The sequence below is a fragment of the Chiloscyllium plagiosum genome, unplaced genomic scaffold, assembly GCF_037043375.1.
Source record: "Chiloscyllium plagiosum isolate Xiang-an unplaced genomic scaffold, Cpla_swu_hap1 HiC_scaffold_11, whole genome shotgun sequence".
Classification (NCBI taxonomy): Eukaryota; Metazoa; Chordata; class Chondrichthyes; order Orectolobiformes; family Hemiscylliidae; genus Chiloscyllium; species Chiloscyllium plagiosum.
In genome coordinates this window covers 4,621,846-4,645,748 of record NW_028270149.1, presented here as the reverse complement: position 1 = coordinate 4,645,748, position 23,903 = coordinate 4,621,846, and the positions used below count along the sequence as shown (strand labels likewise).

The following is a 23,903-nucleotide window of genomic DNA, read 5'->3' as shown; positions in this document are numbered from 1 at the left end:
AGCTGCGGAGTAGTCAGAGTCAGCTCAATTTAATCCGAAGAATTTATTGGAGACAGTTCTTCCTTATTCATAGTGTCACACGGCATGGAAACACTCCCTTCTGTCCAATTTGTCCAGGGTTCCTGAACTGAACTAGTCCCACCTGCCTGCATTTGGCCCATATCCCTCTAAACCTTTCCTATCTATGTACCAGTCCAAATGTCTTTTCAATGATGTAACTGTGCCCATATCTATCACTTCCTCTGGCGGTTCATTCCATTTACACACCACCCTCTGTGTGAAAAATATGGCACTCAGGATCCTTTTAAATCTTACCTCTCTCTTTTTAAGCCTATGCCGTCTCGTATTGGACTCCCCTACTCTGGGGAAAAGATGTTCACCTTATCAATGCCTCCTATAATTTTATAACCTCTATAAGATCTCCTCAACTTTCTACATTCCAGGAAAAAGAGTCCCAGCCAATCCAACCGTTCCTTATAACTCAAGCCCTCCAGTCCTGATAACTTCCTTGTAAATCATTTCTGCACCCTCTCCAATTTAATCACATCCTTCCTATAATAGAGTGACCAGAACTGCACACTGCACCAGAAGAGACCTCACTAATGTCCTGCGCAACCACAACATGACATCCCAACCCCCTTTACTCAATGGTCTAAGCAATGAAGGCAAGTGTGCCAAAAACCTTCTTCACAGCCCTGTGCCAAACACCTTCATCACAGCCCTGTGCCAAAAACCTTCTTCACAGCCCTGTGCCAAACACCTTCTTCACAGCCCTGTATATCTATGACTCCACTTTCAAGGAACTAAAACCATTCACCCCTAGGTCTCTCTCTTTGACAGCACTCCAGGGAGTGGCCCATTCAAGAGGGAGCACTCTGATTGATTAATATTTTGATCTTACTGATAGCTCATTTACTGTTCAGATTGACAAAGAGGAACCACACGCATCCTGGCTTTTAGACTACTTACAGTGTGGAAACAGGCCCTTCGGCCCAACAAGTCCACACCGACCCTCCGAAGAGCAACTCACCCAGACCCATTCCCCTACATTTACCCCTTTACCTAACACTATGGGCAATTTAGCATGGCCAATTCACCTGACCTGCCCATCTTTGGACTGTGGGAGGAAACCGGAGCACCCGGAGGAAACCCACGCAGACACGGGGAGAATATGAAAACTCCACATAGACAGTCGTCTGAGGCGGGAATTGAACCCGGGTCACTGGCGCTGTGAGGCAGCAGAGCTAAGCACTGTGCCACTGTGCCACCCCACGGAACATAGAACATAGAACATAGAATAGTACTGCACAGGAAGAGGTCCTTCGGCCCACCACGTCTGTGCCAACCATGATGCCATTCTAAATTAAACTCACCTGCCTGCACGTGGTCTAAATCCCTCTATTCCCTGCCTGTTCATGTGTCTGTCAAAATGTCATTTAAAGGTTGCGACTGTATCTGCTTCTACCACCTTCTTTGGGAGCATGGTTTCAGGCAACTACCACCCTCTGTGTGGTGGGAGTGGGGGGGAGGGGGGTAGAGTTGGGGTTTGTTCTGTATTGATGTACACCTGACTCTGGCCACAGGTGATGTGCTGGACATTTCCTGTTCTTGGAGATGAGCGGCTGGGACAACAGACTCTTCCTAACTGTGACACCCAGGGACCAACACTAATATCTAGTAACACAAGTTACATTAAACTTTCATTACATTAAGTTACATTAAACCCAAACTGAACTTCACTAATTCTACATTATTCCTCAACTTTGTAGGAATCCCATTGCTATAAAAACAGACAAAGAGAAACTCAGCAGAGCTGACAGCATCTGTAGAGAGTGAAACAGAGTTAGCATTTTCAGTCTTGACACCCTCTAACTGGAAACAACACTTGTCAGTTGGAAGAGCAGAGTACAGGACCACAGTCTGCTGCTGTTAGAACTGACACCATCTGCTTGTGATTGTGTCTTTGTGTCACTGTCTGTGTGTGATTTTTGTACTTTCTTGCATGGTATGTAAGAGAAGATAGATTTCCTTCCCTAAAGGACATCAGTGGATTTTTATTACAATTGACAATGGTTACATGGCCATCTTTAGGCTAGCTTTTCATTCTGCTGATATTCATTTTCTTGAAATCAGATCTGAACACAACTCCCTCGAAAATTAACTTAGGATCCTGAATTTCTAGCTCAGTCACATTATTGCAATGCCACTCATTTTTTACATTGTGTGTGTTATGTGTCTGTTTCTGTCTAGTTTTGAGTGTGTGTGTGTGAATGAGAAAAGGGAGCAGGATTATTAAACCTGACTCTTTGAGACAGTTCATTCAAATATAATTGGGTGTCTATCAGTGTATAAATGGATAACTATCTGTTGTGCAAGTGTGTGATTGTGTGTGTACAGACAGCTGCCTGTTGTACATGTGTGTATATGAATAAGTGCCTGTTATATATGTATTTATCTGTGTGTGCATGAGTAGCTGCCGGTTGTATATGTGGATATCTGTGTATGTGAATAGCTGTGTTTTATATATGTATATATATGTGTGTATTTGCATAGATGCCTGTTATATATGTGTATATCTCTGTGAATGTGAATAGCTGCTAGTTACATATGTATATCGGCGTGTATGGGAATCACTGTCTGTTATATATGTGTAAATCTGTGCGTATGTGAATAGCTGCCTGTTATACATGTGCATATCTGTGTGTATTTGCAGAGCTGCCTGTTATATAAGTGTATACCTGTGTATATGTGAATCACTGTGTGTTGTATATGTGTATATCTGTGTGTATGTGAACAGCTGCCTGTTGTATATGTGTATATCTGTGTGTATGTGAATCACTGCATGTTGTATATGTGTATATCTGTGTGTATGTGAATAGCTGCCTGTTGTATATGTGTATATCTATGTGTATGTGAATCACTGCATGTTGTATACATGTATATCTGTGTGTATGTGAATAGCTGCCTGTTGTATATGTGTATATCGGTGTGAATGTGAATAGCTGCCTGTTGTACCTGTGTATATCTGTGTGTATGTGATTCACTGCATGTTGTACATGTGTATATCTGTGTGTATGTGAATCACTGCATGTTGTATATGTGTATATCGGTGTGTATGTGAATAGCTGCCGGTTGTAGATGTATATGTCTGTGTGTATGTGATTCACTACATGTTGTATCTGTGTATATCTGTGTGTATGTGAATCACTGCATGTTGTATCTGTGTATATCTGTGTGTATGTGAATCACTGCATGTTGTATATGTGTATATCAGTGTGTATGTGAATAGATGCCCGTTGTATATGTGTATATCTCTGTGTGTGTGAATAGCTGCCTGCTATGTGTGTATAACTGTGTGTATGTGAATCACTGCATGTTGTATATGTGTATATCTGTGTATATGTGAATAGCTGCCTGTTATATATGTGTATACCTGTGTGTATGTGAATAGCTGCCTGTTGTGGATGTGTATATTGATGTGTATGTGAATCACTGCTTGTTATATAGGTGTATATCTGTGCGTATGTGAATGTGCCTGTTGTGTATGTGTATGTCTGTATGTGTGTGAATCACTGCATGTTGTATCTGTGTATATCTATGTGTATGTGAATCACTGCATGTTGTGTATGTGTATATCTGTGTGTGTGTGAATCACTGCCTGTTGTATATGTGCATATCTGTATAAATGTGAATCACTGCATGTTGTATATGAGTATATCTGTATATATGTGAATCACTGCCTGTTGTATATGTGTATATCTGTGTGTATGTGAATCACTGTATGTTGTATATGTTCATATCTCTATGTATGTGAATCACTGCATGTTGTATCTGTGCATATCTGTGTGTATGTGAATCACTGCCTGTTGTATATGTGTATATCAGTGTGTATGTGAATAGCTGCCTGTTGTATCTGTGTGTATGTGAATCACTGCATGTTGTGTATGTGTATATCTGTGTGTATATGAATCACTGCATGTTGTGTATGTGTATATCTGTGTGTATGTGAATCACTGCCTGTTGTGCATGTGTATACCTGTGTGTATGTGAATAGCTGCATGTTGTATCTGTGTATATGAATCACTGCCGGTTGTAGATGTGTATATCTGTGTGAATGTGAATAGCTGCCTGTTGTATATGTGCATATCTGTGTGTATGTGAATCACTGCATGTTGTATCTATGTATATCTGTGTGTATGTGAATCACTGCATGTTGTATCTGTGTATATCTGTGTGTATGTGAATCACTGCCTGTTGTATACATGTATATCTGTGTGTATGTGAATAGCTGCCTGTTGTATATGTGCATATCTGTGTATATGTGAATCACTGCATGTTGTATATGTGTATATCGGTGTGTATGCGAATAGCTGCCTTTTGTGTATGTGTATATCTTGTGTGTGTCAATCACTGCCTGTTGTGTATGTGCATATCTGTGTGTATGTGAATAGCTGCCTGTTGTTTATGTGTATATCTGTGTAAATGTGAATCACTGTCTGTGGTATATGTGTATTTCTGTGTGTATGTGAATCACTGCATGTTGTATATGTGCATATCTGTATGTATGTGAATCACTGCATGTTGTATCTGTGTATATCTGTGTGTATGTGAATCACTGCCTGTTGTATATGTGTATATCAGTGTGTATGTGAATAGCTGCCTGTTGCATCTGTGTATATCTGTGTGTATGTGAATCACTGCATGTTGTGTATGTGTATATCGGTGTGTGTGAGAATCACTGCCTGTCGTGTATGTGTATGTCTGTGTGTATGTGAATCACTGCATGTTGTATCTGTGTATATCTGTGTGTCTGTGATCACTGCATGTTGTGTATGTGTATATCTGTGAGTATGTGAATCACTGCCTGTTGTGTATGTGTATATCTGTGTATGTGTGAATCACTGCCTGTTGTATATGTGTATATCAGTGTGTGTGTGAATCACTGCCTGTTGTGTATGTATATGTCTGTGTGTATGTGAATAGCTGCCTGTTATATATGTGTATATCTGTGTGTATGTGAATCACTGCATGTTGTAGATGCATATATCTGTGTGTATGTGAATCACTGCATGTTGTAGATGTGTATATCTGTGTGTATGTGAATAACTGCCTGTTGTATATGTGTATATCTGTGTGTATGTGAATAGCTACCTGCTATATATGTGTATATCTGTGTGTATGTGAATCTCTGCGTGTTGTATATGTGTATATCTGTGTGTATGTGAATCACTGCATGTTGTGTATGAATATATCTGTGTGTGTGTGAATCACTGCGTGTTGTGTACGTGCATATCTGTGTGTATGTGAATAGCTGCCCGTTGTATATGTGTATATCTGTGTATGTGAATCACTTCATGTTGTGTATGTGTATATCTGTGTGTATGTGAATAGCTGCCTGTTGTGTATGTGTATATCTGTGTGTATGTGAATCACTACCTGTCGTATATGTGTATATCGGTGTGTATGTGAATAGCTGCCTGTTGTATATGTGCATATCAGTGTGTATGTGAATCACTGCCTGTTGTGTATGTGTATATCTGTGTATGTGTGAATCACTGCCTGTTGTATATGTGTATATCAGTGTGTGTGTGAATCACTGCCTGTCGTGTATGTGTATGTCTGTGTTTATGTGAATCACTGCCTGTTGTTTATGCATATGTCTGCGTGTGTGTGAATAGCTGCCTGTTATATATGCGTATATCTGTGTGTATGTGAATCACTGCATGTTGTATCTGTGTATATCTGTGTGTATGTGAATCACTGTGTGTTGTATATGTGTATATCGGTGTGTATGCGAATAGCTGCGTGTTGTGTATGTGTATATCTGTGTGTATGTGAATCACTACATGTTGTGTATGAATATATCTGTGTGTGTGTGAATCACTGCCTGTTGTGTACGTGCATATCTGTGTGTATGTGAATAGCTGCCTGTTGTATATGTGTATATCTGTGTATGTGAATCACTGCATGTTGTGTATGTGTATATTTGTGTGTATGTGAATAGCTGCCTGTTGTGTATGTGTATATCTGTGTGTATGTGAATCACTGCCTGTTGTATATGTGTATATCTGTGTGTATGTGAATCACTACCTGTCGTATATGTGTATATCGGTGTGTATGTGAATAGCTGCCTGTTGTATATGTGCATATCAGTGTGTATGGGAATCACTGCATGTTGTATCTGTGTATATCTGTGTGTATGTGAATCACTGCGTGTTGTATATGTGTATATCTGTGTGTGTGTGTGAATCACTGCCTATTGTGTATGTGTATATCTGTGTGTATGTGAATCACTGCCTGTTATGTATGTATATATCTGTGTGTATGTGAATCACTGCATGTTGTGTATGTGTATATCTGTGTGTGTGTGAATTACTGCCTGTTGTGTATGTATATATCTGTGTGTATGTGAATAGCTGCCTGTTATATATGTGTATATCTGTGTGTATGTGAATAATTGCCTGTTGTATCTGTGTATATCTGTGTGTATGTGAATTGCTACCTGCTATATATGTGTATATCTGTGTGTATGTGAATCTCTGCGTGTTGTATATGTGTATATCTGTGTATATGTGAATCACTGCATGTTGTGTATGAATATATCTGTGTGTGTGTGAATCACTGCCTGTTGTGTATGTGCATATCTGTGGGTATGTGAATAGCTGCCTGTTGTATATGTGTATATCTGTGTGTATGTGAATCACTGCATGTTGGATCTGTGTATATCTATGTGTATGTGAATCACTGCATGTTGTGTATGCGTATATCTGTGTGTATGTGAATCACTACCTGTCATATATGTGTATATCGGTGTGTATGTGAATAGCTGCCTGTTGTATATGTGCATATCTGTGGGCATGTGAATCATTGCATGTTGTATCTGTGTATATCTGTGTGTATGTGAATTACTGCATGTTGTGTATGTGTATATCTGTGTGTGTGTGAATTACTGCCTGTTGTATATGTGTATATCTGTGTGTATGTGAATCACTGCCTGTTATATATGTGTATATCTGTGTGTATGTGAATCACTGCATGTTGTAGATGCATATATCTGTGTGTATGTGAATCACTGCATGTTGTAGATGTGTATATCTGTGTGTATGTGAATAACTGCCTGTTGTATATGTGTATATCTGTGTGTATGTGAATAGCTACCTGCTATATATGTGTATATCTGTGTGTATGTGAATCTCTGCGTGTTGTATATGTGTATATCTGTGTGTATGTGAATCACTGCATGTTGTGTATGAATATATCTGTGTGTGTGTGAATCACTGCGTGTTGTGTACGTGCATATCTGTGTGTATGTGAATAGCTGCCCGTTGTATATGTGTATATCTGTGTATGTGAATCACTTCATGTTGTGTATGTGTATATCTGTGTGTATGTGAATAGCTGCCTGTTGTGTATGTGTATATCTGTGTGTATGTGAATCACTACCTGTCGTATATGTGTATATCGGTGTGTATGTGAATAGCTGCCTGTTGTATATGTGCATATCAGTGTGTATGTGAATCACTGCCTGTTGTGTACGTGCATATCTGTGTATGTGTGAATCACTGCCTGTTGTATATGTGTATATCAGTGTGTGTGTGAATCACTGCCTGTCGTGTATGTGTATGTCTGTGTTTATGTGAATCACTGCCTGTTGTTTATGCATATGTCTGCGTGTGTGTGAATAGCTGCCTGTTATATATGCGTATATCTGCGTGTATGTGAATCACTGCATGTTGTATCTGTGTATATCTGTGTGTATGTGAATCACTGTGTGTTGTATATGTGTATATCGGTGTGTATGCGAATAGCTGCGTGTTGTGTATGTGTATATCTGTGTGTATGTGAATCACTACATGTTGTGTATGAATATATCTGTGTGTGTGTGAATCACTGCCTGTTGTGTACGTGCATATCTGTGTGTATGTGAATAGCTGCCTGTTGTATATGTGTATATCTGTGTATGTGAATCACTGCATGTTGTGTATGTGTATATTTGTGTGTATGTGAATAGCTGCCTGTTGTGTATGTGTATATCTGTGTGTATGTGAATCACTGCCTGTTGTATATGTGTATATCTGTGTGTATGTGAATCACTACCTGTCGTATATGTGTATATCGGTGTGTATGTGAATAGCTGCCTGTTGTATATGTGCATATCAGTGTGTATGGGAATCACTGCATGTTGTATCTGTGTATATCTGTGTGTATGTGAATCACTGCGTGTTGTGTATGTGTATATCTGTGTGTGTGAATTACTGCCTATTGTGTATGTGTATATCTGTGTGTATGTGAATCACTGCCTGTTATGTATGTATATATCTGTGTGTATGTGAATCACTGCGTGTTGTGTATGTGTATATCTGTGTGTGTGTGAATTACTGCCTGTTGTGTATGTATATATCTGTGTGTATGTGAATAGCTGCCTGTTATATATGTGTATATCTGTGTGTATGTGAATAATTGCCTGTTGTATCTGTGTATATCTGTGTGTATGTGAATTGCTACCTGCTATATATGTGTATATCTGTGTGTATGTGAATCTCTGCGTGTTGTATATGTGTATATCTGTGTATATGTGAATCACTGCATGTTGTGTATGAATATATCTGTGTGTGTGTGAATCACTGCCTGTTGTGTATGTGCATATCTGTGGGTATGTGAATAGCTGCCTGTTGTATATGTGTATATCTGTGTGTATGTGAATCACTGCATGTTGGATCTGTGTATATCTATGTGTATGTGAATCACTGCATGTTGTGTATGCGTATATCTGTGTGTATGTGAATCACTACCTGTCATATATGTGTATATCGGTGTGTATGTGAATAGCTGCCTGTTGTATATGTGCATATCTGTGGGCATGTGAATCATTGCATGTTGTATCTGTGTATATCTGTGTGTATGTGAATTACTGCATGTTGTGTATGTGTATATCTGTGTGTGTGTGAATTACTGCCTGTTGTATATGTGTATATCTGTGTGTATGTGAATCACTGCCTGTTGTATATGTGTATATCTGTGTATGTGAATCACTGCATGTTGTGTATGTGTATATCTGTGTGTATGTGAATCACTGCGTGTTGTATATGTGTATATCTGTGTGTATGTGAATCACTGCCTGTTATGTATGTGTATATCTGTGTATATGTGAATCACTGCATGTTGTGTATGTGTATATCCGAGTGTATGTGACTAGCTGCCTGTTGTATATGTGTATATCGGTGTGTATGTGAATCACTGCATTTTGTATCTGTGTATATCTGTGTGTATGTGAATAGCTGCCTGTTGTATATGTGTATATCTGTGTGTATGTGAATCACTGCATGTTGTGTATGTGTATATCTGTTTGTATGTGAATCACTGCCTGTTGTGTATGTGTATATCTGTGTGTATGTGAATAGCTGCCTGTTATACCTGTGTATACCTGTGTATACCTGTGTATACCTGTGTGTATGTGAATCACTGCATGTTTTAGATGTATATATCTGTGTGTATGTGAATCACTGCATGTTGTATACATTTATATCTGTGTGTATGTGAATAGCTGCCTGTTATGTGTGTATATCTATGTGTATGTGAATCACTGTGTGTTGTATACATGTATATCCGTGTGTATGTGAATTAGTGTGTTGTATACACGTATATCTGCATGTATGTGAATCACTGCATGTTGTATATGTGTATATCTGTGTGCATGTGAATAACTGCCTGTTATACGCACAAAAAGATGGTACTATCAGAGATCCCTTAGGTGAGATGTAGGTCACAGGGCAGAATATCTTTTTGAAAACTTTCCCATTTATTTATGTGAAATCTTTTGATGGCACATTGATTGTCACCGTGTTGAGGAGACTCAATGCTGAAAGATCTTCGTAATGTATTAATGACAAATAGATTGCTGAACACCTCCAATATAGGTGAGTGCAATCCTTTCAACCTTCCTGATTTCTCTACTCCCTGTAAACAGCACGGATCATTGCCAGAGGCTTTTCATCCATTGCTGGAACTTTAAACGGTTCTTTTCATTTTAACGAAGCACAGCTACTCCACTATTTCAAACAGCCCTGAGCTGCTGCTTTATCAGATGTCCCCAGAAAATAATGCAGCATTAAGACACAGAACAAAGCAGTGTCATCTGTTGATGTTAAAACCTTCAAGGATAATAACTTAGACCAGTCATTCTCAGACAGGGAATCACACAGCATCCCCTACTCCAAACACACACACACAGAACAACTCCCCCCTCCCCGACACACACAGTCACACACACAGACACAGACACATACACACACATAGATCCACACACTGACACCCACACATAGACTCATGCACAGACCCACACACACACACAGAACCGTACTGACCCCCAGACACAGATACACACACACACAGACCCCCACACACAGACACATACATATAGACCCTGCACAGATCCACACACACAACCCTACATACACATACAGACATACACACACACACATAGAACCCCCTACACAGATGCATACACATACAGATGTACACAGAGACACATGCACAGATACACACACAGACCCACATACACACAGATACACACAAAGACAGACACACAGGCACAGAACCCCACACACAGACCCACACATGCAGACCGACACACATAGACATCCACTCACAGACTCACACACACAGACTCACACTCACACACACAGACCCTCACACACAGATACACACACATAGACCCATGCACAGGCCCCCACACACAGACCCACGCACACACAATCACACACACACAGACCCTCAAACACAGATACACACGCTGACACCTACACATAGACCCATGCACAGATCCACACACACAGACTGACACACAAAGACTCACACTCACAGAATAACACCCACACAGACTCACACTCACACACACAGACTGACACACTAAAGACTCACACTCACAGAATAACACCCACACAGACTCACACTCACACACACAGACCCTCACACACAGATATACACATTGACACCCACAGATAGACCCATGCACAGACACACACACACAGGTAAAGACCCCCACACACAATCCCCCTGCACGCACACGCATACAGATACATACACAGATACATACACACACACATACACACAGATGGATACATGCACACACAGACACCCAGATAGATACATACACACACAGACAGATACATACACACAGACAGATCCGTACACACAGACATATACGTATATACACACACGCACATAGATACATACACAGACAGCATGGTGTGTTGAAGATGAAAAACTCCACATGTGACAGAGACAATGGTCTTTGGAATTTTATCGGGTGAAGTGTCACTGGGGAGGTTTGTGGGGGGGAGCGAGGGGGTGTCAGGATGTGAGTTATGGGGACTGAGTTTGGGGCATTGGAGTGATAGGGTGTGGGTTGTGGGTGTGAGTAGGGACAGTGGGACTGAGGATATGGGATGTGGGCATGATTCGGGGATGGGGAGGTGAGGACATGGGATGTGGAGATGATTTGGGGCATTGGGGGTGAGGATGTGGGATGTGGGGTTGATTTGGGGTATTGGGGGTGAGGATGTGGGATGTGGAGTTGATTTGGGGTATTGGGGGTGAGGATGTGGGATGATTTGGATTATTAGGGATTTTGAGGTTGGGGTGTTGGGGATTTTGGGAGTTTTGGGGTTGGGGTATTGGGAGTTTTGAGGTTGGGTAGGGAAGGTTTAGGGGTGGGGATATTGGGGGTTTGGGGGTTGTGGTATTGGAGTATTGGTGGTTTTGGAGTTGGGTAGGGGAGGTTTAGGGGTGGGGATATTGGGGGTTTGGGAGTTGTCGTATTGGGGTAGTGGGGGTGTTGGGGTTGAGGTATTAGGGTTTGGGGTCAGGGTATTGGAGTATTTGGGGTATTGGGGTAGGGGTATGGGGGTTTGGGTATGGGGATATTGGGGGCAGGGTGTGGGGGTATTGGGGTTTTGGAGGTGAGGATCTGGGATGATTTGGGTTATCGGGGGATTTTGAGGTTGGGGTATTGGTGGGTAGGGGAGATTTGGGGTTGGGGTATTGGGGTATAGGTGTGTAGGGGAGGTTTGGGATCTGGGGTATTGGTGGGTAGGGGAGGTTTGGGGTTGGGGTATTGGTGGGTAGGGGAGCTTTGGGGCTGGGGCATTGGGGTATTGGTGGGTAGGGGAGGTTTGGGGTTGGGGTATTGGTGGGTAAGGGAGGTTTGGGGTTTGGGTATTGGGGTATTGGTGGATAGGGGAGGTTTGGGGTTGGGGTATTGGTGGGTAGGGGAGGTTTGGGGTATTGGGGTATTGGTGGGTAGGGGAGGTTTGGGTTTGGGGTATTGGTGGGTATGGGAGGTTTGGGGTTGGGGTATGGGTGGGTAGGGGAGGTTTAGGGTTGGGGTATTGGTGGGCAGGGGAGGTTTGGGGTATTGAGGTATTGGTGGGTAGGGGAGGTTTGGGGTTGGGGTATTGGTGGGTAAGGGAGGTTTGGGGTTGGGTTATTGGTGGGTAGGGGAGGTTTCGGGTACTGGGGTATTGGTGGGTAGGGGAGGTTTGGGTTTGGGGTATTGGGGTATTGGTGGGTAGGGGAGGTTTGGGGTTGGGGTATTGGTGGGTAGGGGAGGTTTGGGGTTGGGGTATTGGTGGGTAAGGGAGGTTTGCGGTTGGGTTATTGGTGGGTAGGGGAGGTTTGGGGTTGGGGTATTGGGATATTGGTGGGTAGGGGAGGTTTGGGGTATTGGGGTATTGGTGGGTAGGGGAGGTTTGGGGTATTGGGGTATTGGTGGATAGGGGAGGTTTGGGGTTGGGCTATTGGAGTTTTGGTGGGTAGGGGAGGTTTGGGGTTGGGGTATTGGGGTATTGGTGCGTAGGGGAGGTTTGGGGTTGGGGTATTGGTGGGTAGGGGAGGTTTGGGGTTGGGGAATTGGTGGGTAAGAGAGGTTTGGGGTTGGGGAATTGGTGGGTAGGGGAGGTTTGGGGTTGGGGTATTGGGGCATTTGTGGGTAGGGGAGGTTTGGGGTTGGGGTATTGGGGTATTGGTGGGTAGGGGAGGTTTGGGGTATTGGGGTATTGGTGGTTAGAGGAGGTTTGGGGTTGGGGTATTGGTAGGTAGGGGAGGTTTTGGGTTGGGGAATTGATGGGTAGGAGAGGTTTTGGGTTGGGGTATTGGTGGGTAGGGGAGGTTTGGGGTGGGGTATTGGTGGGTAGGAGAGGTTTGGGGTTGGGGTATTGGTGGGTAGGGGAGGTTTGGGGTTGGGGTATTAGTGGGTAGGGGAGACTTGGGGTTGGGGTATTGGTGGGTAGGGGAGGTTTGGGGTATTGGGGTATTGGTGGGTAGGGGAGGTTTGGGGTTGGGGTATTGGGGTATTGGTGGGTAGGGGATATTTGGGGTTTGGGTATTGGGGGTGGGGGGGTGGGGTATTGGGGTAGGGGGGTGTTGGGGTTGGGGTATTGGGGGTGGGGGGGTGTTTGGCGTTGGAGTATTGGGGGTTGGGGTATTGGGGTTGGGGTATTGGGGATGGGGGAGGTTGGGTTGCGGTATTGGGGGTTGGGGGGGGTTGGATATTGGTGGTGGGGGTTTGGGTTTGGGGTATTGGGGGTGGGGGGTTGGGGTTAGGGTATTGGGGGTGGGGGGTGTTGGGGTGGGGTATTGGGGGTGGGGGAGGTTGGGGGTGGGGTATTGGGGGTGGGGGAGGTTTGGGGTTGGGGTATTGGGGGTGGGGAGGTTTGGGGTTGGGGTTTTGGGGGTGGGGGGGTTGGGGTTGGAGTATTGGGGGTGGGGGGGTGGGGGGGTTGGGGTTGGAGTATTGGGGGTGGGGGGGTGGGGTTTTGGGGGTGGGGGGTTGGGGTTTTGGGGGTGGGAGGGTTGGGGTTGGAGTATTGGGGGTGGGGGGGTGGGGGGGTTGGGGTTGGAGTATTGGGGGTGGGGGGTGGGGTTTTGGGGGTGGGGGGGTGGGGTTGGGGTTTTGGGGGTGGAGGCGTTGGGGTTGGGGTATTTGGGGTGGGGGGGTGGGGTTTTGGGGGTGGGGGGTTGGGGTTGGAGTATGGGGGTGGGGGGTTGGGGTTGGGGTTTTGGGGGTGGGGGTGGGGGGTTGTTCACACTGTCCTGTCCCCCTGAGCCGGCCCTGGGAGTGGGAGGGACAGAGCGTCACCGCGGGGTGTGAGTGTGAGTGTGTGTGGTTTGGGGAGGACCATGTCTGATTCACATCACGGCTCCTGCTCTGCTCTCCGACAGGTTCCCCCAGCAGCACTGCGCTGACACAGACCCGGACCCAGACCCGGAGAGGGACAGGGAGAGAGCGGCAGAGAGAGCGCCGAGCCACCGGCAGCGGGACCAGCCGGGAAGGCGAGGGGTCCGGGGGGGGTGGGGGGGTGCACTCTCCTGGGGTCGGCGGGGCAGGGTGCCAGCTTGTGTCCCAGTGTGTGCCAGGGTGTCTGTCTGGGTTAGTGTGTATCTGTGTGTGTCACTGGCCCAGGGTATAGCTGTGTGTGCCTCTGTGTGTCTATCAGTCTCTGTGTGTGTGTCTGTGTGTGTCAGTGTGTGTGTGTCTGTGTGTGTGTCAGTGTGTGTGTGTCTGTGTGTGTGTCAGTGTGTGTGAGTGTGTCAGTCTCTGTGTGGGTCAGTGAGTGTGTCAGTGAGTGTGTGTCTCTGTGTGGGTCAGTGAGTGTGTCAGTGAGTGTGTGTCTGTGTGTGTGTCAGTGTGTGTGAGTGTGAGCTGGGACTGTCTGACACCCCGCCGCCTGCCCGCACCCCCACCCCCCTCCCCCCGCGCCTTGGATTTTTTGTTCTGTTGCTGTCGCCTGTTCTCGAATCTCTGTGAGAGGATCACCATCCAAACTGGGATCTATGAGCGGAAAAGTGACAAAGGCAAAGGAAGAAAAGGATGCCAGCAAAGGTAACCGACAGCTGCACCGCCAGAGTGCTGAATGCTATTGGGATCTTTCTGTGTCTCCGGGGCTGGGAGGGGACTGGGGTGCCTGATCCCACAATGTGTATACTGTACACCGCTCGAACGGTTCCCGGGTGGTTTCTGGTTGCGAGGCGCTGACTTTGTCCCCGGTGCTGGGTTGTTCAGGGCTGACAGAGGGTTTGCTCACAGACAGAGACTGGGATGGTCCAGAGCTCATTCCCGGAGATTTCTGGCTGGAGCATCTCCCCCAGTTACTGCAGACAAGGGGCAGGGAACAAGGGGAGGGAGAGAGAGAGACAGACAGACAGACAGAAACTAACGCTAGCCAAATGAGCCGAACTGCCACTCCAAGTTTCCCAGCTTCTGCCTGTCTCTCGAGGTGGACGAGGGGAAGAGACGGGGTTGCTATTGCCCCGAAGATTGAATCGAGTCTGTGAGCCACCCCCCCCCCCCCCTCTCTCTACTACAGTCTGGGATTGTAATTAACAAGAACCTACCGATCCCCACACTGACCTGCTTGTCAGTTCTGGGTGAAGGATTGCTGATGTTCTTTTGCAGAATTAAACCTGCATCAAAGCCAGAGTGAAACTTGGTGTAAACTGGATTCACATTTTAATCTAACTCCAGACATGGGAATGTGTGTGAGGGTCCTACAGGAGTCTGAATGGATACTAGGTTTAATGTCTTCTGAAGGGCAATTGGGGACAGGCAATCAACACTTGCCCAGCCATCAATGCCCACATGCCACCAACAAAGGTTTAAATGGTGTGTCCATGTAGGAAGTGCTGTAGCTAGGGTGGAGTTTTCCTGTTTATTGCTTCTTGGCAGCTCATCTGATAGTCGCTAAACATTTGGAGTTCAGCTGGACATGTGTTATTTTTTAAAAACACAACTGTTTAGAGATGTTCTACACCTCTGGAGCAGGTGGAACTTGAACGCAGCACTCCTTGCACAGAAGTAAGGATGCTACCACAATGCACAGGAGCCTCCACTCAGAATGTTGAGTTGTGGTGCTGATTATCACCAGCCACCATCATTCACTTCCAAGCTGAGGTTCCAACCAGGCAGTGTGCAGACAGGATGTGAAACTGTGCTGGGGCACATTATGCAGCTAATCACCTGATAGGCACCTGCGGCCCCAGCACAGGCAGGAACACTGCTCACCCTCCAGAGGTTAATGAGACCAGGAACCAAGCTTTACAGCTGTCCCTCCCGGGTTTGCAGACGTGAGCGTGCAGACCGTTCGAATATGAACGTCATTTTTGGTTCTGCATTTACTTTAAGTGAGTGGGCAAAGGTCTGGCAGATGGAATACAATGGTAATAAATGTGAGGTCATCCATTCTGGAAGGAGTAACAGTAACAAGGATTATTACTTGAATGGTAAAAAGTTGTAGCATGCTGCTATGCAGAGGGACCTGGGTGTCCTTGGGCATGAATCACAGAAGGTTGCTCTGCAGGTACCATAAGTGATGAGGAAGGCAAATGGAATTTTGTCCTTCATTGCAAAACGGATTGAGTTTAAAAGCAGGGAGGTTATGTTGTAGCTGTATAGGGTGATGGTGAGGCCACACCTGGAGTACTATGTATAGTTTTGGTCTCCTTACTTGAGAAAGGATGTCCTGGCACTGGACGGGGGTGCAGAGGAGGTTCACTGGGTTGATTCTGGAGTTGAGGAGACACTGAGTAGGTTGGGATTATATTCATTAGAATTCAGAAGAATGAGGGGGATCTTATAGAAGCATATAAAATTATGAAGGGAATAGATAAGATAGGAGAAGAGAGGATGTTTCCACTGGCGGGTGAAACTAGGACAAGAGGGCACAGCCTCAGTATGAGGGGGAGCAGATTTCGGACTGAACTGAGAAGGAACTTCTTCACCCAGGGTGTTGGTCATCTATGGAATTCCCTCCCCAGGGAAGTAGCTGACGCTGCTTCAGTAAACACTTTTAAAGCTAAGGTAGATGTTTTTTGAACAATAAAGGAATTAAGGCGTATGGTGAGAGGGTGGGTAGGTGGAGATGAGGCTACCAAAAGATCAGCTATGATCTTATTGAATGGTGGAGCAGGCTCGAGGAGCCAGGCGGCCTACTCCTGCTCCTAGTTCGTATGTTCTGATGTACAAAGTGTGTAATTGCAGAGTACAGCAGTGACATTAAAAATATTCAAATTGTCTCCCAATGACCTAGTTGTCAAGTTGAAGCCTGTTTTCCTCATCCAGAACTGGTGCAGGTATTCCCCATGCACATAACGGGAAGGAACTGAGGTGGTCAGAGTTGCAGAGACTTGCAAACAAAACATAAGGCTCAGTGGAACAAGGCTGCAAAAAAACCTGCTGCAATGCTAAGAGCAGATTTCATTGGGAAAGCAGAGTGTGGTGGAAGCTTATAAATGCCCAGTAGGGTAATGACTCTGTTAGATCAATTGTGAGAGGTTTTCTCTGTGTGTGTTTATATATCTGTATGAGTGTGCATGTGTATATTTGTGTTTGTGTATATACGTGTCTGTGAGTTTGTGTGTGCCTGTGCGTTTGTATTTGTGTGTCTGTGTACGTTTGTGTGTGTTTGCGTGTGCATCTATGTCTGTATGCACATCTACGTATGTTGTGTGTGTTTGTGTGTGCAGCTGTGGATGCACACCTGTGTATGTTTGTGTATATCTGTGTGTGTCTGTTTATGTATGTATCTGCGTATGGGAGTGAGTGTGTGCGTATCTAATGCTCACAATGAAATTTAAACTCATGTTAGTTACATTTATATATTGTGACAAAAAAGCAATCTGATCAAGCAACTTTTGACCATTGTTGTGGACATTTGATCCTTTCTAGAAGGGGCTGAGTGTAAATTTTCAACATTAATACATGTATATCTCAAGATTAATACAGACAGTCTAGTTTGCAGAACAGGTTTCTGTTTAAAGCAATTATGTTACTTTTAACATTTTTGTCAACATTTATTTATATATAATGTTAAACATTCAGCCAGTAACAACATACAGTCACAATTGTTGTTGTGCGCATCTAATTCATTTCTTGCCTGTTTCAAGTTTGTCTTGAGGTGCAGCCTCCAATGATCAATAAAACAAATTGTGTGTCATCTTAGACATAGTCAGTGAAGGTATTTTTAGCAGCAATTTCCCTGCCGGGCAATAGAAACTCATCCATAAATATGCATTGTCCCATCTTATTTCTGTTACTTCTACTACAATTATCATCTGCTCCATCCGAATGCACCTTAGATAGCAAAGACTATTTATAGAGAGATAAAAATAAGGCTTTCTCAGCCATTCCACAATATTTAAGACATTTTGATTACACTGTTATTGTCTCTCTGCCTCTTTTTCATTTCTCTTAATCTCCCTTCCTCTCTTCCATCTCTCTTCACTTCCATTCTCTTTTCTCCCTGAGTTATCCTGTCTCTCACTCTCCATCACTTAAATGTCAATTATATTTGCATACTTAAGAACAGTCAACAAGGTTTATGCGATATAGTAAGTAAAGTCAGGATTGCCCTCACCTTAGTGAGACACACAACTGTTGGTGATTTAATCTCAGGCAAGGAGAGACCTTCAAGGTGATTTCAGCCAGTACAGGAATTGAGCCCACATTGTCGGCATTTTTGTGCTCCACGAACCATTCATTCAGTCAACTGAGATAACCAAATGGGTGATGTATTATCCTCATCTCCAGGACTACTGTGTGTGGTGAAATCTGATTCGGGGGTCAGCTTCCCTGACCCTCTGCCCCAATGGGACAAGTCTGGTAAAGCTGAGTGTGATGGAAGCATATAAATGTTCAGTAGGATAATGACTCTGTTAGATCAATTGTGAGAGGTTTTCTCGCTGTGTGTGTGTGATGAAAGTATGTATGAGAGAGTTTGTGTGGCTTTGTGTATGTGCATGAATCCGTGTGTGTGTCAGACAGAGTGTGTATCTGTATGAGGGTGTACAAACTTGCATGGGGTGATGCGTTAGAGTCAAAAAAATCTGCAGATACTGGAATCTAAAGTAGACAGGCAGGAGGCTGGGAGAACACAGCAAGGCAGGCAGCATCAGGAGGGACAGGCAGGAGGCTGGGGGAACACAGTAAGGCAGGCAGCATCAGGAGGGACAGGCAGGAGGCTGGGGGAACACAGCAAGGCAGGCAGCATCAGGAGGGACAGGCAGGAGGCTGGGGGAACACAGCAAGCCAGGCAGCATCAGGAGGGACAGGCAGGAGACTGGAGGAACACAGCAAGGCAGGCAGCATCAGGAGGGACAGGCAGGAGGGTGGGGGAGCACAGCAAGCCAGGCAGCATCAGGAGGGACAGGCAGGAGACTGGAGGAACACAGCAAGGCAGGCAGCATCAGGAGGGACAGGCAGGAGGGTGGGGGAGCACAGCAAGGCAGGCAGCATCAGGAGGGACAGGCAGGAGGCTGGGGGAACACAGTAAGGCAGGCAGCATCAGGAGGTGGAGAAGCCAACAGGCAGGAGACTGGGGGAACAGTCTCCCAGTCCGCTCTCTCTCTCTCTCACTCAGGGTGATATCTGTACACTGGCTGGTGTCTCTCAATCAATAAAGGGGGAGATGGAGGCAGGGTGGTGAAGTGGGGATAGGTGTGGACAAGGTAGTGGGTGCGACCTGCTTGATCAATGGGAGAAATGAATCTAGTTGGTGGCTGGGAGGAGTGGAAGGGAGGGGGAGGGACTGGGAAGGGAATCAGGGTATGGGGAAGGAGGTTATTTGATATTGGAGATCTTAATGTTGAGTCCTCTGGGCTACAGGGTGCCCAGGCGGAAGATAAGGTGTTGTTCCTCCAAAAGGAGATGTGGTTTGTTTTGGTAATGGAGGAGGCCAAGGATGGGTGTCAGTGTTTGGTTGAATCTTGTCTGGCCAAGTAGGCATCTAGGGAACTTGCTGGGGAGAGATCCCTGAGACATTCCTCCCTTGGAAGGACTTACTAGCATTTGGACCAGTGAAGGCCGGATGGAAATCACCTTGAGACCTCCTATAGGTCTCAAACGTTCATCAAATCTGAGCAGGTACCTCTTGATGGTATAGCAGTTCCAGCTGAAGTGTTGTAAAAAGGATATTCTGCCAGGTTCAGTTCACTACAGTCTTCTGAATCTGGCTCTTCCTATGTCTCTGATTTTAATTATTCCATCTTTTGTAGCCATGCTTTGGACTCTGCAAACCCTCAGTGGAACTCTCTTTGTCTATCTATTTATTTGCCTTTAAGACATTCCTTAAAATTTGTTTGAGCAACGATTTGATCACTCATTTAAATTTGCCCCTTAGTGACAAATTTGGGTTGGTTAAGCAAATGTGTCACGTCTGGGTTGGGTGGGGGGAGGGATGTGCATTTTCCTAGGTTAAAGGTGTTATGTAAATGTAAGCTGTTGTTGTCAATGATTATAATTTTACTGTCATCATTTTACTTTAGTGACCTTTTGAAGTTTTAAAATTCAAAGGTTGTAATTCAGATATTTCAGCTTCTGGAAACCCTCCCTGTTTGATTTTGTTTGATGCATTCATGATGAATTTGCAGAAATGAGGAAACGTACAGACGAGACTTTCTCAGCCAGGGTAGAAACAGCTGTCCCATTAGTGCTGCTCCACCACTCTATCGCCATCGCCCTGCAATTGCTTCCTTTTCAAGTCATTATCCAAATTCACTACCCTTTCAGGCAATGCCTTCCAGACCATAATGCCCCAGCTGGTGGGTTCTGAAGGAATTAAAATAATTCTTACGCAACCAGCAAAGTAAAAATGTTGGATATACTGGACAGGCCAAGCAGCAAGTGTGGAGGTGACGTGCAGGTTAACAGTTCAGCTGTGGACCTGCGTATAATCTAATAATGATTACACGTTCATCTTTGTACATGTCTCCCATATTTTTATTGTAAACCACTGGGCTTCGAGAGGTCACAAAACAATATTCCTGTTGCCATTACAGTGCTACCTGGAAATGTGATTGTGGATTACAGTCACACTGACATTTTAAACGTACAGAGGTCATGATTGATGCTGTATAAATGCAAGCCCTTTTTATAAGAAAGACGATCAGAGGGTGTCACTTTGTTGGAAGGGTCTGGGAACACCTAATGTTTAAATCTGTGTCAGATTTGAATTGAATTGAATTGAATGTATTGTCACTTGTACCGAGGCACAGTGAAAAGCTTTGTCTTGTGAGCAATACAGGCAGTTCACAGAGTTAAGTAGCACAGATAGTAAATAATAGGTAAACAGCGGCAAATAACAAAAACACAGGTACAGGCGAATGTTAAGTGAGTCCATTCAGTATTCTAACAACAGGAGGGTAGAAACTGTTTTGAAACCAGCTGGTGTGTGTGTTCAGGCTTCTGTATCTTCTCCCCGATGGTAGAGGCTGTAGAAAACATTGCCAGGGTGGGATGGATCTTTGAGAATGCTGGTGGCCTTTCCTTGACAGCGGGCCTGGTAGATGGATTCTATAGATGGGAGGTTGGCCTTTGTGATTGCCTGGGCTGAGTTCACCACTCTCTGTAACCGTCTCCGATCTTGAATGGTACAGTTGCCATCCCAGATAGTGATACATCCAGACTGAATGCTCTCAGTGGCACACCTATAAAAGTTGGCGAGGGTATTCGCCATCATGCCAAATTTCCTCAGCTGCCTGAGGAAGAAGAGATGTTGTTGGGCCTTTGTAACCAATGCATCCACATGAAGAGTCCAAGAAAGCTTGTTGTGGATGACCACTCCCAGGAGCTTGACCCTCTCCACTCGTTCCACCTCTGTGCTGTTAATGTGTAGGGGGGGGCATGAGTAACATCCCGCTGAAAGTCAATGAGTTATTTGGTTTTGCTGGCATTGAGAGCTAGGTTGTTCTCAGTGCACCATTTTTCCAGGTCTTCCACCTCCCGTCTGTAGTCTGTTTTGTTGTTTTGAATGAAAGGGGAGAGTCACATGGAAGTGAAGAAGCAAGGGAACTTCAGAGAGGCAGATGTTTGAAGATGGTGGTGGTTTAAGAGTGGCAGTTTAACATTGTGATGGAAGTAGGGGTTGGAGTGATGACTGAGTCTGATTATGTCATGGGAATATTTGTTTAATTCATACTCGCAATGCTGATGGTTATTGTTCACTCCCTATTTACCCTGAGACAGTGGTAATGAGCCTTCTTAAACTGTCTTAGTCCACACACGGCAACCACCTGATGAAGGAGCAGTGCTCCAAAAGCTAATGCTTCCAAATAAACCTGTTGGACGACAACCTGGTGTTGTGAGATTTTTAACTTAGTCCATACAGAGTGTTAATACTGTCTGACTTACTGGATCTGCTCAGATGCCAGCTCTGGGACACTAGGCTGGGCAAGGAGAGCAGGTTTTCTTCCTTTATGGACAATAACGAGCTAATTGTGTTGTTACAGCAATGCAGCAGCTATGTGGTTTACAAATATCAGTTTGTTTATTTCCTGATGGTCAGCTCTGGGAGAAATTTGAACTCACGTTTTATTGGATCACTAATGTATGTGTTTAAACTACCAGTCCAGTAATGGAACTAGTACAGCTGTACCAACTCTGTTTAGAGCACACCTGAACTACTGTGAACGGCTTTGAGAACCACACCTGCAGAGGGCTATATACAGTCATAGAATCATACAGCAAAACAGCATCCAACTCGTCCATGCCAACCAGATCTCCTAAATTAATCCAGTCCTATTTGCCAGCATTTGGACCATATCCCTCTAACCCCTTCCTATTCATATACACATCCAGATGGCTTTTAAATATTGTCATTGTACCAGCCTCCACCACTTCCTCTGGCAGCCCATTCCATACATGTACCACTCTCTGTGTGAAAAAGTTGCCCCTCTGGTCTCTTTTAAATTTTTCCGCTCTTACCCTAAACTTACACCCTGTAGTTTTGGACTCCCCCACCTCAGGTACAAGACCTTGTCTATTTATCCTATCCATGCTTCCTCATACTTTTATAAACCTGTATAAGGTCACCCCTCAGCCTTCGACGCTCCAGGGAACACAGCCTCAGCCTGTCCAGCCTCTCCCATAGCTCAAATCCTTCAACTCTGGCAACATCCTTGTAAATCTTTTCTGAGCCCTTTCAAGTTTCACAACATCTTTCCGATAGGAAGGAGACCAGAATTGCAAACAATATTCCAAAAGTGACCTAACCAATGTCCTGTACAGCTGCAACATGACCTCCCAATTTGTACATTCAATGCTCTGACCAATAAAAGAAAGCATACCAAATGCCTTCTTCACTATTCTATTTACCTGTAATTCTACTTTCAAGGAGCTATGAACCTTCACTCCAAAGTCTCTTTGTTCAGCAACATTCCCACTTTGAGGAAGTGCAGCATATGTTTACTGGAATATCTGACCCCCAAACACTAAGCTATGAAGCAAGATTGTACAAATAGTTGTTTTTCATGGGTTTCAGCAGGTTAAGGCTGAATCTGATTACAGCTTTCAAGGGGTTGTGTTAATGGTAACAATACTGGGCGAGTAGAGCAAAGCCCCAGGTTAAATTTCTGACGCAACAAAAGCAGAGATTGCTGTAAAAGCTCACTAAGTCTGGCAGCATCTGTGAGGAGAACTCAAAGTTCACATTTCGGAAATTTCTGAGGATCTGCGTAAATCCCACCAATGTAGCTCATGGAGTTTGAAAGCAATCAGTTAAAAGAAAATTGAATTATCAAAAAAAAACTCAAAATTCCTCCAGGAGAACTGTCATCAACCAAACCAGCTGGTTCACTCATATCCTTTAGGGCAGGAATCCTGCAAGCTTACCTTGTATCGAGTCCTACAGGCCCTTCAGTCCAAACTGGTCCATGCCGACTAAAATGTCCATCCACACAAACTCCATTTCCCTGTGTACTCTCTATCCGTGCAGTTACCTGGGACTCTCTATCTGCGCAGTTACCTGGGACTCTCTATCTGTGCAGTTACCTGGGACTCTCTGTCTGTGCAGTCACCTGGGACTCTCTATCTGCGCAGTTACCTGGGACTCTCTATCTGCTCAGTTACCTGGGAC

The 23,903-nt window shown here is 44.7% G+C and overlaps 1 protein-coding gene across 2 annotated transcripts in view; it reads left to right on the top strand.

Moving 5' to 3' along the window:
- Nucleotides 1–23,903, top strand: part of fgf13a (fibroblast growth factor 13a) — an 893,628-nt gene that overhangs the window by 148,983 nt on the left and 720,742 nt on the right. For both annotated transcript variants that reach the window (XM_087991846.1, XM_087991845.1), the window contains exon 2: nucleotides 14,221–14,881. In XM_087991846.1, coding sequence (XP_087847972.1) covers nucleotides 14,833–14,881 — 49 coding nt within the window. In that variant the 5' untranslated portion in view covers nucleotides 14,221–14,832. The remainder of the gene's footprint in view (nucleotides 1–14,220; nucleotides 14,882–23,903) is intronic.